We start from the raw sequence: 13,836 nt of genomic DNA, 5'->3' as shown, positions 1-13,836 counted from the left end.
GAGAGACAGACAGACAGAATGGGACATGTTTGTACAATATTGTAAAAAAGGAAAAGAGAAAAGAAAGAGAAGAATAAAGACCCTCAATATAACTAATAATAGAAAAAAGCAACTAGAATAAAAGCCAAGCTGATTTTAAGTGGTGTTGGGTTATCAGGCTTAAGACTGATCACACATTTTCAGTTTCAGTAACTTACAATTTCCACACTTTGATAATGGGCTTTAAAGAGCCAACTATCTGTTAATGACAAGGCTTAAAGAGGACAGAATTTCCAGAACAAAAAAAATCAAAGCTTAGTAAAGATGATGCTTCTTTTAAACCGAGCTATGAATTAAAATGACCTCATGTTCTGAAACTTTTTCACACACTGCTTGATGTTCTCAGTCCCTTTGCTTCTCTCAGACACAGACCTTGTGCTGCCCTTTGGCAAATTGAGACTTGAGAGGGCAGAGGAAAATTTTTAAGCAATATCATAATTTAGCTGCATTACCCATTAGAACGGCTTAGCATCAAGGGCACCCTGAATTTCTCGCTGTAACCTTTAGCAGTTATTAAAGCAAGCACAAACATTTTCTTTCTGTCAGAGTTGGAGCCTTCTCTACTAGGAGCAAAGTTTGAACACAGCATGAACCTCGAATGTTTTTATATGAGGGCCGGACAGCAAACAAAAAGGGGGCACCAGCTCTACCATAAGAGGACAAAAACCTGACCCACACCATGCAGCAGAGAGAGTTCCCTCCTCTAGGACAGAGCTAAGAAAGGGGCAGGGGATTCCAGCTGTAAGAAAAACAAGTGTACCTGTTAGGAGTCACTCAAGAAAGACCACGAGCAGGGAAATGATGTTTCACTTCAATAAAACGATGGCAAAGGAACTGATGAAAGGGCTCTAACAATGATCTTTACAGAAGAAAACAGCAACGCATTTGTTGTGCAGAACAAAGCAATCTATACATATCACAACTTGATACATCCAACAGCCAAGGTGCAAAGCAGAGGGAGTCCTGGGAGAAGAGAACTGATCACTAACACTTCAAAATGTGTCAAAATGAGATTACAGTATAGAAATGTGTGTGTGTGCGCGCGCGTGCGCATGTGAAAGAGAGGGAGAGAGGGCGGGGGTGAGAAGGGGGGAGAAGGAAGGAAGGAAAATAAGAGAGGTTTCATAAGGAAAGTCTAATTTGCATATCAGAAAATATTGAATAGTTTATTGTCAGTTATTGCCCAGGGATAATCTAGAAGCAGCAAATTTAGTTGGCCTGCAAGTCTGTAGCTGAAAGTTTTTTCATTTCTCAACAGACCTGGTCTTAGTACTTAAGCACATGGGGAAGTCCTGGGACTATACCAGCCATCACAGATTCTGTACTGAGATTTAGTTTGTATGTCCATGAATGTCATTCATGAATTATTGTTTTGGGTTGCAACAGCTAGCTCACACTTCACCTTGTGCTGGGGAGTTTCCGCACATAACCACCCTTACTGAGACCCTATGCTTCCAACATCCTCTTCAAAGCTCATTAAAATTTCTCATTATCTGTTCTGTGGCTTTCTTCAACTTGCTCTGTTATGATTTCACAGGAGTTCCATTTTATATGGCCCATATGCTTGCTTAGCCTGTGCAGAGAGGCGGCTGTATCTTGCTGCAAGTGTTGTTGCCGCCAAAGTCTTAATAACAACTGGAAGACTATAGAGTTCCAAGTTTTGGTCTATGCATTGGATGATCTGCATGTCACACTGAGTCACCCTGCAAATAAGCTGTGGTGGGTTGTTTATTTGCTGAACAGCCCATGGTGAGCTCAGCAGATGATCAGGCTTTCCCTAGCTTGTTCTCCCTGTCTTTTCCCCTTGGCTCTCCAGCCCTTATGTCTCGGTGTCCTTCATAGCAGAACCTGTCTCATTTCTCCCCACATGCTCTTATCCCTTTTTGTTCATGGCCATTAGAAACAAAAAACAAAACCCAGAACCTCAAAAAAGCACAACTAGGGTAGTATTTTTCTCCTAAAAATTGCATTTTTGATTTGGATGGTCTTTCACAGGTGCACAAATGCATACCTATGGCTATCTTACGTATGTAATCTGGCCCAGTCAATTTCCTTGCCTGTTTAGCTGTCAAAGAGAGGACACGGTGAGATGAAATAGGGTAAGTTCTGCTGACCAAGTGCCTAGCTGCCAAATGAAAAGCACTGGTTAAAGGAGAAAATAGTGGCAACAGAAGGCACACCAACAGTGGGGAGCAGCAGGGGGGCAGAATATCTCCCCCTTAGGAATGTAATCCTCTCAGTTTTTAGTGTTTCACTTCAAGTTCTCAGTACATTCCACCCTTTCAACACTTCCCTGACTCTCTGCTGCTCCACGAAGAGGAGACAATAACTCCCTCCTTTCTTGAAGCACTCATTGCTGCAAGCACAGTGCTTCCCTGGCAGTTTAAAAAACAGCAACACAGAACTTTAGGCAAGTTTAATGGCTGTGAAGTAAACAGAGTAAAAATTTAGTCAAATTTACTGGTAAGAAAGTAAATAAATGAGTGGAACTTTGTGCTCTTGCATCAACTGCTCCATTACTACATGTGTACAAATTAATGCTCCATTAACTTCCCAGTCCTTAAATTGGCACAATTTTCTCTTCCATTAAAAAAAAGTATTGTCCCAGTTGCAGATTTGTGAGATCTCAAAAAAAAACGACGGTCGCAAGTGACAATCTTTCTAATGTGCTGTTTCAGCACTGTTGAAAGGGCAGGCACTGGTGAAACCACAAAGGCAAGCAAGAATTTTTGCCACTTTTGCAGAGTGGCTCCGTAGCCATTCTCAACAATCCATGATAAAACTATCCTGCTGGAATTGGAGAACCCAACAAGTCATGACAGGCAACAATAAGGCACAGGTTCTCAAGGCAGCTTGCTGAAGAACCCACGCTGGGTTCAGATGACACGACAGCCCACAACTGGCTATGGTGGGGATGGCATGTGAACCAGGTCACTTGGTTGGGCCAACCTCAGCACAAAGTCTGAGCAACATAATTATTACCATATAATAGGATATGTTTGAGATACCCTCACTGTTTATATGTGGAAATATCTAAACTCAGTGCAGCTGCTGGGAATCCACCAGCACCTGAGTGCCCTGGGAAAAGGCTTCCTTTTATGCGACTTGTGGATTATTGGTGTAGCCATGAAGCTGCGCAAACACCTCTGGAAATCTTTCTGTGTAGGTGAAAGATTCTTCTTCACTCCAGTTTTTGGAGAGATTATCTCTAACGCTGCTTGTGTCATGCATTTCAGATATTTGTTCCACATACACCTTATTTAATGTTCTCACATATTTGACCTCCAGACTCCTAAGACATGATGCAAAAATAATTAGTGGCCTCCTCACAAAGCCACATATTTTTTTGTGTTGGTAGGTAGATCAAAGTAACCACAAAGAAATTCAGATGGTAGAAAACCAAGGTATGTCTACAGAAGGAGGAGGAGGAAGAGCTCTAACAGCCACCTGTTATGTTTCATCATGCAGTGTTGGTAAGATTTGGCCTCCTAGCCAAGTTCCATACAGTTTTCTTCCTTTCTTGCTCATAATGCTCTAGTGGTTATTTCTGATACTAGTCTTTTACCATCCTGCTCATAGTGCTCTTAACAGCACTCACCTTCAAGCCCGTGATGAGGCATTGACACTTAGCGCTGAGATAAAGATACAACCAATCCACGGTTCTATTAAGCAGATGTGGAGACGTTGAGGCGACGGGAAGACCAATCGGTTGCAGAGCGGTACAGAAGGGAATCACTGGCAGAACTAGAAAGACCACTCCAGAGTTCATATGATAAACATCAAGTTATTCTAATTCCCATTGTGCTTCTTGAAATTAATATATATGAGGTAGGCTAATATACTTTCCTTAGCACAGAGTATCTGAAAATGGATACTCTGAAGAAAATATCCATATACTCTAACAATATCGAAACCATGAAGTCTGACTCTCACCTCTGCTATAGAACTCGCCAGTGGGGCTTAGGCAAGCCACCCTCTGCTGGAGAGCAGAATCACGCAATGCAGCTGGGCTTATTCTGCTGCCATGTGTGCCCAGCAGGCATCCCCAGTGGCCCTCAGCGCAGCAGCTTGCCATGGCAGCCAACTCCCAGCAGCGTGGCTTGTTTTGGGACCAGGTGGGGGCAGTCCATAACCCTCAAAAAGCCCACAACAGCTATGCTTTCCAGCTTTGGATGACATGACAAGCTGTGTCAGTGAGGGTGAGTGGGGATTTCTGGCTGGCAAGGATGGTGGAATTCACAAGCCACAGTGGCTTGATAGCCACGTTGTGATCATGAAAACAGTGTCTCTGACAGTGACACACTGTACAGTGGACTGTGCCAGCCCGCATTGCTCCTTGAAGACACCCCTGCGGATCCCCTGCCTCCCACCTGCACCAAATGCTCCCTGTCTATTTCACTGCTGCCTGTATTTGCACCTCCCTTCCCGAGTGAGCCTCACACAGAAAACCTTTTCCCTGCAGCTGCCAGGATCTGGGCTGCTCTGGCGACCAGAACCAGAATGCCACTGTATGCACGGGATCCATCCCAGCTGGGAGCCCTGGGGGAAGAGCTAGATAAGAGCAAGCTCTTCCATGCAGAATGGGCCCAAGCAACAGGGGTCCCTCTGTTTGCTGTCGCAGCCTGCCTCTTGCCTGACCCGTATCCTGCTCTGCTGCTTGTTTCTTGCCTCTTGTCATGCCTCCTGCACCACCATGTTGTCTCAGCATCACAGGTCTTTCTGGTTGCTGGTGTGCCTCACCTCACAGTCTGCAAGCAACCCTGCACAGTGTCAGTATCAAGACTTCCCTTTCCGGTTGGCTTTTTCCAAAACATGCCAGGTAATCCAAACTGCATATTAGAAGGCATGAGGAAGGGAAGCACTTCAGGCAAATACAACCTTTAGGCAGGTTTCTGCTTAAGTAGAGAAATACTTTTCTGTTCTCTTAGAATGGGTGGAAAAGCTTCAATTTCAATCCTGTACAGTAGACGTAAAATGCCTTGCTATGCTGCATCACTAAGATCCATTCCGGACACGGGCATTTCATTACCATCCCTCACCAAAACACTCAGCATTCATTTGAATGGCAGAAACAATACTCAGGACAAAGAAAAGCAGGAGCAGGGAACTGTGGCCCTCTGCCATCAACCCTGACCACCTGTCCTATTGCATTCCAACTCCCATCAGCCCCAGCCAACAGCACCTGAAGGGTCACAGGTTCCCACCCCGGAATTATGTTGTTACCACAGTCATAAAAGTGTATCCTACCAAATACACCATGCCAAGAGAACTTATCAGTTAAAAAAATCACACAAACTTTGCCAGGCACTGTTGCAGCAAATGATATATTGTTGATAATGAAAATAATGTGGAAACAAAAATATATAAAAATATTTTAATATTATGTAACATGAACATGAAAAATGCAATATATGTTTTAACATCTTCTGGACAATAAGAATGATTATTGTAATAAAGACGTGATTTTAGCATGTGTAAAAGTTGAATAAAATTGCATTAGGAAAAGCCAGTAACAAAAGCAGTATGAGCAAACAAAATGCATTTTCTTCAGTAAGTATACTGACAAATACAGATAATGAATATATCAAAAGCATAAAAATCTCTAATATAATGATAAAATAATTCAAATATGTGGTAACTTAAAATACTGCTATGAATGAGGGATGTGCTGTTATGAGTCTAATTGCATTGTCTGCTTTACCAAAACCACCACTGATCTCTCAGATTAGTTCACAAGATCCAAATCTTCAAACCTGCTGAAAGAAGTCCCCTGGATTCGTGAACAAACCCATCAGCTCCAGCAGCTACCTAAAAAAATAAAATGTGGCCATCAGCTACACATTTCTGTTGGACTACTGACAACACTGAAGCACGGTCAGGCTCTTTCGTGCTTCCCAGGATCAGAGGCCCACTCCAAAGGGGTCATACACTAGTTGGTGGGGCACTGAAGGGTTTTCCTATCAATCTGGGAAAGTGCCATAGGTTTAATGCAGAGACCTGCATGCAGAAAAGCAATAGGTGTGATCCAAAAAGGCCAAGCATACACTGGGGGCATTTGAGGACTTTCTCCTCCCTGCCCCGATTGGCATGAAAAGCACCCACTGACTACTGGGAACCCTGTGGACTGCTATCTACAGCACTGTGGAAGGTGCTGCGGGCGAGAGAGGAAATTGGCGCAGCCTTAACAATGCCGTTCTTTAGATCTGAGCTAATCTGCACAAACATTGAAAGACATATTGCCATACCTTGACGTGGAGACACTGTTGCCCTTACACTGACATGGGCAGCAAGTTAAGGGGCAGACCAACGATCTGCAAGGCACCATCACTGTGCTTTTTATCATTTTCTCTACATGTGTGTGCACAAGTTTTTCTAAGTGTGCAATATTCTCCCTGTCTATTCCTACAGTGTTCTGCAAAGTCATCCATTGACAATTTCTATTCCCTCAGTCCTTAATTCCTGAGTTTCTAAAATGCTCAGTGCATAACTGAAAATTTCCTGAGTTTAATTTAGCTGGCCATTAAGCTATGTTAAACCCAGGAAATTATGACCGAAGCAGTAAACTGTGGGCCCCAGAACTAGAAATGGAAGCAACAGGCCATGATTTCAGATCTTGGTTTGTATGGGCCTGGTAACGGTGTTTTGATTGTTTGTTCAGATGTAATGGAAAACTATGACTAAGTAAGGGAATACACCAGGAGCATGGGAACAGACTGCAGGCACGAGATTTATGCTTAACTTGCCCCGATATGCTGAGATTATATCAGCCAAATCAGGGCCAGAATCTCATCTACAGGTTAACCTCACACTATTGCCAGTAATATACGTTGAATGTGTCAGCTATCTGTGGAACAGCCTGTTGCAAGATCTGATACAGTCCTACTTTCAAACTATGGAAACATCCTATATTTCAATTAAAGCAAAATTTACATATCTGGTTGGCCTGCAGAAATAGTGAGGGATCAGTGGGTTCCCGTCAAGTGTGAAAATCCTGTGACATCACCAGAAAGGTCCCTTTTACTTAATCACCCATGTGAGTCATTCTTTCTTAAGAGTACAGAGTGCCCTTATGTCGCTGTTGCAACCTTTGTGGAAATATATTCATAATGAGGGAAATATCTAGGTAAAGCTCAAGTGGGTGAAGATCCGGTGCTTTGAAGATACGATCTGCAGCATTACACATTGCATCACCTTGCTTTATTCTAAGAGGTGGCGGTACCTCCACATACCTGCAGTTCCACGCTGATCCACTCTCTCATCATGAACGCTGAGGCCAGGCCCGGGCTTGCAACCTGCCTGCACGTTCTCATCTTGCTCTGATACTACCAGCCAGGCACCGAGGCTGTGGGAAGTGGGCGCCTTCTTAAAGAGGCTCTGTTTACCGAAAAGCAAACCCCTTTCAAACTGCCAAGGCACTGTGGTTATTTTTGCTACACCTTACAACTCCCTGATGCCAGGTGCGACATGTTGCAATCCGAGTAGGAAGGATCTGCTTACCTTCTTGTACGGTATGTGCTCAGTTCCTCTTGCAGGATGGATGTTCTTTTTTGCAGAAAATTTACCTAGAAAATAAGTTATTATGACAAAGGAGCTCCTTGTAGACAAAAGATCTGGATGCGATTTCTCTGGAGGCAGCCATACATTTATTTATTGTCGAAGTGTAATTGCCAGCCTGTTATCGCTGTCTGTTATCTCGAGACTGAACTCCCTGCCCACATTGTTGGGCACATTGGCACGGAAAGGCGCTGAGGCACCAACCGAGCACAAGCCCTGCAAATACCTTTCCTGCTCTGCATTCACATATACAATCTTTATTGTACACATTTTGAAAAAGAGTCAATCGGAGTCATTCTTCTGGCGTGTTTGCTTTTGAAACATAAGCCTTAAAAGATGTTTACGAAGAAGTCAATGCTTTAGGGGCTAAGTACGGGCGTAAGAACCTTGAGTGCTACAATTTCAGTGTTTATCCTGAAACATCACAGACAATATTTAGGAATTTGCCTCAGATTCTCCTTTTGAAAAAGTGGCCAAATTGTCCTTACTGGAGAGGTAAAATCACAAGCATGTTATAACATGCACTGGTGCCACGCTAGGACAGCACACAAAGAGTACACTGAAAGACTCCGAAGGGAGGAGGCCGACATATTTTAAACATAAGCAAAGCTTTGTTTGAGAAGTGAATGTTTCCTATTTGTTCATTGTTAATGCTGCTTGCTTGGTACTTTTACCCAGCCAAGCCCTCTCATTCCTTTGGAACAATTAATAACCCTGACAGGTGCAAGGATTCCACAGCTCTTTCTGTCTGATGTTTTCTGAAGCAGGAATTCCAGCGATTTTCAAAGGAGAGGACACCTGTGCTTCAGAAGGGAAGGGAGCCCTGCCTCCTGAACACTCTGTAGCTGGCTACTGTATTTCACTGCACAGGCAGCTGCCAGCTCTGCTTTTTGGCTTCAACACCCACTTTTAGATGGCTGGAGTGACTGTCACTGCTTTGAATGTTGTGAATGCAAACAGAAGCCCTGCAGGTGGAAATCGGGTTTCATTTTTAAAAAATCTAACTCCAAATTCTCTTCACTGGAAGTGGAGGATTTTTCAGTTATCATTACTGGAATGCTTTGGACCAGGCATAATTCAATAAGCTACACTTATTAGTAACCAGAAATAGGTTTCCTATGTAAATCCGGAACCTTTTTGTTTAGTTACATTGTAATGACACCACTGGCAGAAGAGGTCTGCCAACAGGAATACCTTAGGGCAGCAAAAGTACCTATAAAATCCACGTCACTAGTAGCAGGCGGGAACGTGGGACTTTTTCTCCTGGAAACTGCATTATGAATCACACCATGAGGGGAATATCCCAAATGTAGTATTTTGGCTACAAACAAATCAATGGCAAGATTTTTCCTGAAAAGCATGAATGTCTATTTGAGATCCTCTTTTCTTCTTAATGAGTGGTGCTTCATTTTATGTCTTACGTGCCAGAAATTACAGGGAGTTATGGCGGAATAGCCCATAAAATAGCCACGTTTCCAACCATGATTTTACCAAACACATCTATGACAAAGGCAATCTTTACTTCTGATTTAAAGTGGGAACTCATTTAGCTGTATCAATTTAACAACATGTTCTTGCTCTGAAAACCTCTCTTCCGAAAGAAAAGCTAGGGCAGCCTGGCAGCACTTCAGGTTACTCCAAGAAAAGCCCAAGTGGCTCCTACAGATTCCTGCTCCAAGAGGAATTCCTGTGTCTCACTACTGGAAGGCTTGTTGGACAACATTCGGCAATGGGCCAAAATGTGCAACTCCACTGAGCCAGATTTTGGGGCTCCAGCTTTTTTATTCCAGGACTCCACGCACACACAAAGGTACATGGAGGCAGCCGGAGCACTGAAGCACCGTTCTGCTCTGATGGCAACGCTGTGCTACAGAAACCCAGACACACTCGGTTCTCCCTCCCCTGTGACTCTTCATGGGACAAACACTATCAGCATTTAAACAAATTAACTGTGTTAATGATATAATGTCAATTAGCCATATGTTCAAACGATTACAAAACAGCGACCACACTGTTGACTTTTCAGGAATTTTGAGCAAGCTCAAAAGAGACTATTCCCACCTCTCACATTATTATGCAGAGATAATGAAGCACTCCAAGAACCAGCCACTGTGGGTGAAAAACAGGCTGGAACTCTATTAATAAGAAAACAGAAATTAAGTCTAGATGTAGGTAGAAGGCAAACTTTGTTCAAAGAACTGGCAGTAGTTTCATGCCATGTTAACGACAATGAATTACCCATTCAGGCTGCTCTTGCCTTAGACTTACAAACAGGAGATTGCTAAGACTTTACCTGCGATTTTAGTGATAGAATTGTGTCTTCAAGTTCTTGCCGCAGGGATGCTGGCATCAGTCCTTTAAGTTTGGTTTCATATTCTTGCCGTATAGATGTTACCTGAAACAAAAAAGTAAGCATTTGCATAGCAAAGTTGAGATGACCCAGTTAAGGTTATTTAGGATCTCTCACAACCTACTTTTTTCCAGTTGCACTTCACACTCCAGGGATATTCAGGGTGAGGCAGATGTGAAAAAACAATTCTGTTGAGTGCCACCAAACTTAAGCATCTGTTAGGACCCTCATACCAAAGTTGTTACCTTGTGACCTTTGAATAGCTAAATGATTTGAGAATAGATTACCCAAATACTAAATGGCAGCTATACAACTGCATCAAAGATTCTGGCACTAGCTATCTGTGTGTGCTGAGTCTCTTCTTTGACCCTTCCCTCTCCAAAACAAAGTCACCTAACTGGAAATAAAATATTGTAGGAACAGTCTCACTCTACCCATGGAGTCACTTCCTGCTCCTACTCACCCTTCTGTTAATTCGTTTCAAAATGAAGCCTTTCTTTTACCAGGTCTGGTCCACATGGGTAATTCCATCCTTCTAGTAAGGATGGAGCAACAACTTTCTATTTAACAATATACCATTCTAAACATTGGTAGAATTTTTTAAAAAGGTTTTACTGTGGATGCTTTGCTCCTGGATTTGGTCATTCACTTGCATCTTAGATATTTGGGGAATGCTTTCCAATGCTATTAGTGACCTTTGGCTAAGAAATAAATTAGTTAATGATCTAACTACCCAAACCTGCATTTTAAAGATTTCTCCCCATAATTTTTAACCTTACAAGAGACTCCTGGATGGTTCTTTCCCAGTCAAATTAATGGCAGCCAAGCCAAAAATGGTGGCCTCCCGTTTCTCCAGTCTTGTACCTAATAATGGTCTGAAGGCATACGTGTGAGGACATTCTTCCTCTACATCAAATGGGAACTAATTTGATGACAGGAATAGGAGATTTATTCAGTCACCTCAAAACTTTTGGAAGAGTCAATATTCCATGAGCCTGTAAACCAGTCTGGAAAAACAGCTGGGGCCTTTTCAAGAGCAGGTGGCCTCTTTTTCACAGAGGGAATACAGAGCAATTAAAACGCCCCATTTCCTGGGAGCACTGCTTCCAGAAGAAGCAACAGGGCTATTTCCTGCCTGACAAGGCTTCCTCTGCTGCTGCTCTGTAAGAACTTACCTGTATGATAGTCTTTTACATGTCACAAGAAGCCACCATCGGTGAATTTGCCTTCAGGGTTTCTTCTTGTGGCCATGACTGCCCTCTGGAATATTTGGGACCTGGTGCAGGTGTGCTGTAGCTCCTTGCAATGTTCACACAATCAAGGGAGGTTGTTGGGGGTAGCTGACAGGCCATAGGCTATTTGGGGGCTGTCATCCCTCTAACAACTCACCCTCAACAGCTTCCGATGGAATAAGAACCCCAAATAATTAAAGTGGCAGCAACCCACCAGGAAGATCACCCTTGGTGGCTTCTTGTTGTGCACCAACTCGGCTACTATCAGCAGCCAGCCCAACCAGTATAGAATATCAGGACTGAGCCTTGCAGTGAAAAGTTCTCCATAATTCTTAGCTATTTAGAACATAACTTTATAATACAAGGTATGAATCTTTAAACGGATTGTGACCTGACAAGAGTTGAGCTTTTGAGAACAAACAGAAAGCCTATTAATTTTCTTGGTTCTTTGTTGGACCAAGAAGCCTCATGAAGAACATATTGTACAAAACATTTTTTTTTAAAAAAAATACAGATTAGCTGGTATTGCAAAACAAATCTTATCTTGTTTTTCTTCTATGCGACAGACACTTGTGCTCACTCTCTCATCTAGCACTGCACTCCCTTTCCACATTTTTAACAAGCTCCTGAACAAATCTCTATAAAGCTTCATTAGCTAGACCTAAAAGAGAATTCATTAATCAATATCTCTTTGTCAACAACTATTATTTCAAGATAGATCTAAAAGACAGATTTTGAGCGATTACAATAATCTCTGTAACAGGATTTTTCCAACACTGATCTAAAGTATAAGTTTACTAATAGCTAAAGTTACAATTTTCTAATTATCTCTTATTTTTCTTCTTCTAATTTACCTTTTCAGGAGAGAAACTGGACAGCAGCCACAAAGCTAGGCACAGCTCCTCTCTTTTTAGCTTTCCTACTATATCCTTCACATTTATCCAAAGATGAGCAATATTAATTATGAAATACATAGATATGTATCTGTATTTTGATATGCATTTTGCTTTCTTATCAGCACAGTGATTATTAGATAGCTACTTGTGGGGAAAGAACTATACAAGAAAGAGCTTAATGTCCCTGATAAGCACGATGGGGTGGTCACTGACCTCGAGCCAGACATCCTGGAATGTGAAGTCAAATGGGCCTTAGGAAGTCTGAGCAGTAACAAAGCTAGTGGAGGTGACAGTATTCCAGCTGAGCTATTCAAAATCTTAAAAGATGCAGTAAAAGTGCTACACTCAATATGCCAGGAAACTTGGAAAACTCAACAGTGGCCACAGGATTGGAAAAGGTCAGTCTACATTCTGATCCCAAGAAGGGCAATGCCAAAGAATGTTCAAACTACCGCACCATTGCACTCATTTCACATGCTAGCAAAGTGATGCTCAAAATCCTACAAGCTAGGCTCCAGCAGTATGTGGACCGAGAACTACCAGAAGTACAGGCAGGATTTCAAAGAGGCAGAGGAACTAGAGATCAAATTGCCAACATGCTGGATCATGGAGAAAGCTAGAGAGTTTCAGAAAAAAATCTACTTCTGCTTCATTGACTATGCTAAAGCCTTTGATTGTGTGGATCACTACAAATTGTGGCAAGTACTTAAAGAGATGGGAGTACCAGACCATCTTATTGGTCTCTTGAGAAACCTACATGTGGGTCAAGAAGCAACAGTGAGAACTGGACACGGAACCGATTGGTTCAAAATAGAGAAAGGAGTTCGGCAAGGCTGTATACTGTCGCCCTGCCTATTTAACTTATATGCAGAGCACCTAATGAGAAAGACGGGGCTAGATGAACCACCAGTCGGAATTAAGATTGCTGGGAGAAATATCAACAACCTCAGATATGCAGATGATACCACTCTCATGGCAGAAAGTGAAGAGGAACTAAAGAGCCTCTTGATGCGGGTGAAGGAGGAGAGCGCAAAAGTTGGCTTGAAACTCAACATTAAGAAAACTAAGATCATGGCATCTGGTCCTCTCACTTCCTGGCAAATAGAAGGGGAAGAAATGGAGGTAGTGACAGGTTTTATTTTTCTGGGCTCCAGGATCACTGCAGATGGGGACTGCAACCAAGAAATTAAAAGACGCTTGCTCCTGGGGAGGAAAGCTATGGCAAATCTAGACAGCATACTAAACAGCAGAGACATCACCCTGCCAACAAAAGTGCATATAGTCAAGGCTATGGTTTTCCCAGTTGCAATGTATGCTGTGAAAGTTGGACCATAAGGAAGGCTGAGCACCAAAGGATTGAAGCCTTTGAATTGTGGTGCTGGAGGAGACTCCTGCGAGTCCCTTGGACTGCAAGGCGATCAAACCAATCAGCCTTAGAGGAGATCAACCCTGACTGCTCTTTAGAAGACCAGATCCTGAAGATGAAACTCAATACTTTGGCCACCTAATGAGAAGGAAGGACTCCCTGGAGATGAGCCTAATGCTGGGAACAATAGATGGCAAAAGAAGAAGGGGACGGCAGAGGATGAGGTGGCTAGATGGAGTCACTGAGGCAGTCAGCGTGAGCTTAAGTGGACTCTGGGGGATGGTGGAGGTCAGGAAGGCCTGGAGGAATGTTGTCCATGGGGTCACGATGGGTCAGACACAACTTCACGACTAACAACAACAACAACAACTTGTGGGAAAAGGTTCACAGTTCCTATAA

The 13,836-nt window shown here is 42.9% G+C and overlaps 1 protein-coding gene across 11 annotated transcripts in view; it reads right to left on the bottom strand.

Annotated features, from left to right (window-relative positions):
• Nucleotides 1-5,399: 5,399 nt before the first annotated feature.
• CEP112 (centrosomal protein 112) overlaps nt 5,400-13,836 on the bottom strand; it is a 289,816-nt gene continuing 281,379 nt past the window's right edge. For 2 of the 11 annotated variants that reach the window (XM_044449444.1, XM_044449452.1), the window contains 3 exons: nt 9,887-9,988; nt 7,537-7,601; nt 6,549-7,381 (listed from right to left, as the gene is read on the bottom strand). In XM_044449444.1, the coding sequence (XP_044305379.1) occupies nt 7,237-7,381; nt 7,537-7,601; nt 9,887-9,988 (312 nt within the window). In that variant the 3' untranslated portion in view covers nt 6,549-7,236. Of the gene's footprint in view, nt 5,848-6,547; nt 7,382-7,532; nt 7,602-9,886; nt 9,989-13,836 lie in introns of those variants that run through there. The other 9 variants (XM_044449442.1, XM_044449446.1, XM_044449449.1 and 6 more) reach the window with 6 other exon arrangements.

This window comes from Varanus komodoensis, unplaced genomic scaffold, assembly GCF_004798865.1.
Source record: "Varanus komodoensis strain SLA01 unplaced genomic scaffold, ASM479886v1 scaffold59_1, whole genome shotgun sequence".
NCBI classification, from domain to species: domain Eukaryota; kingdom Metazoa; phylum Chordata; class Lepidosauria; order Squamata; family Varanidae; genus Varanus; species Varanus komodoensis.
This window is presented reverse-complemented; position numbering and strand designations above follow the sequence as displayed.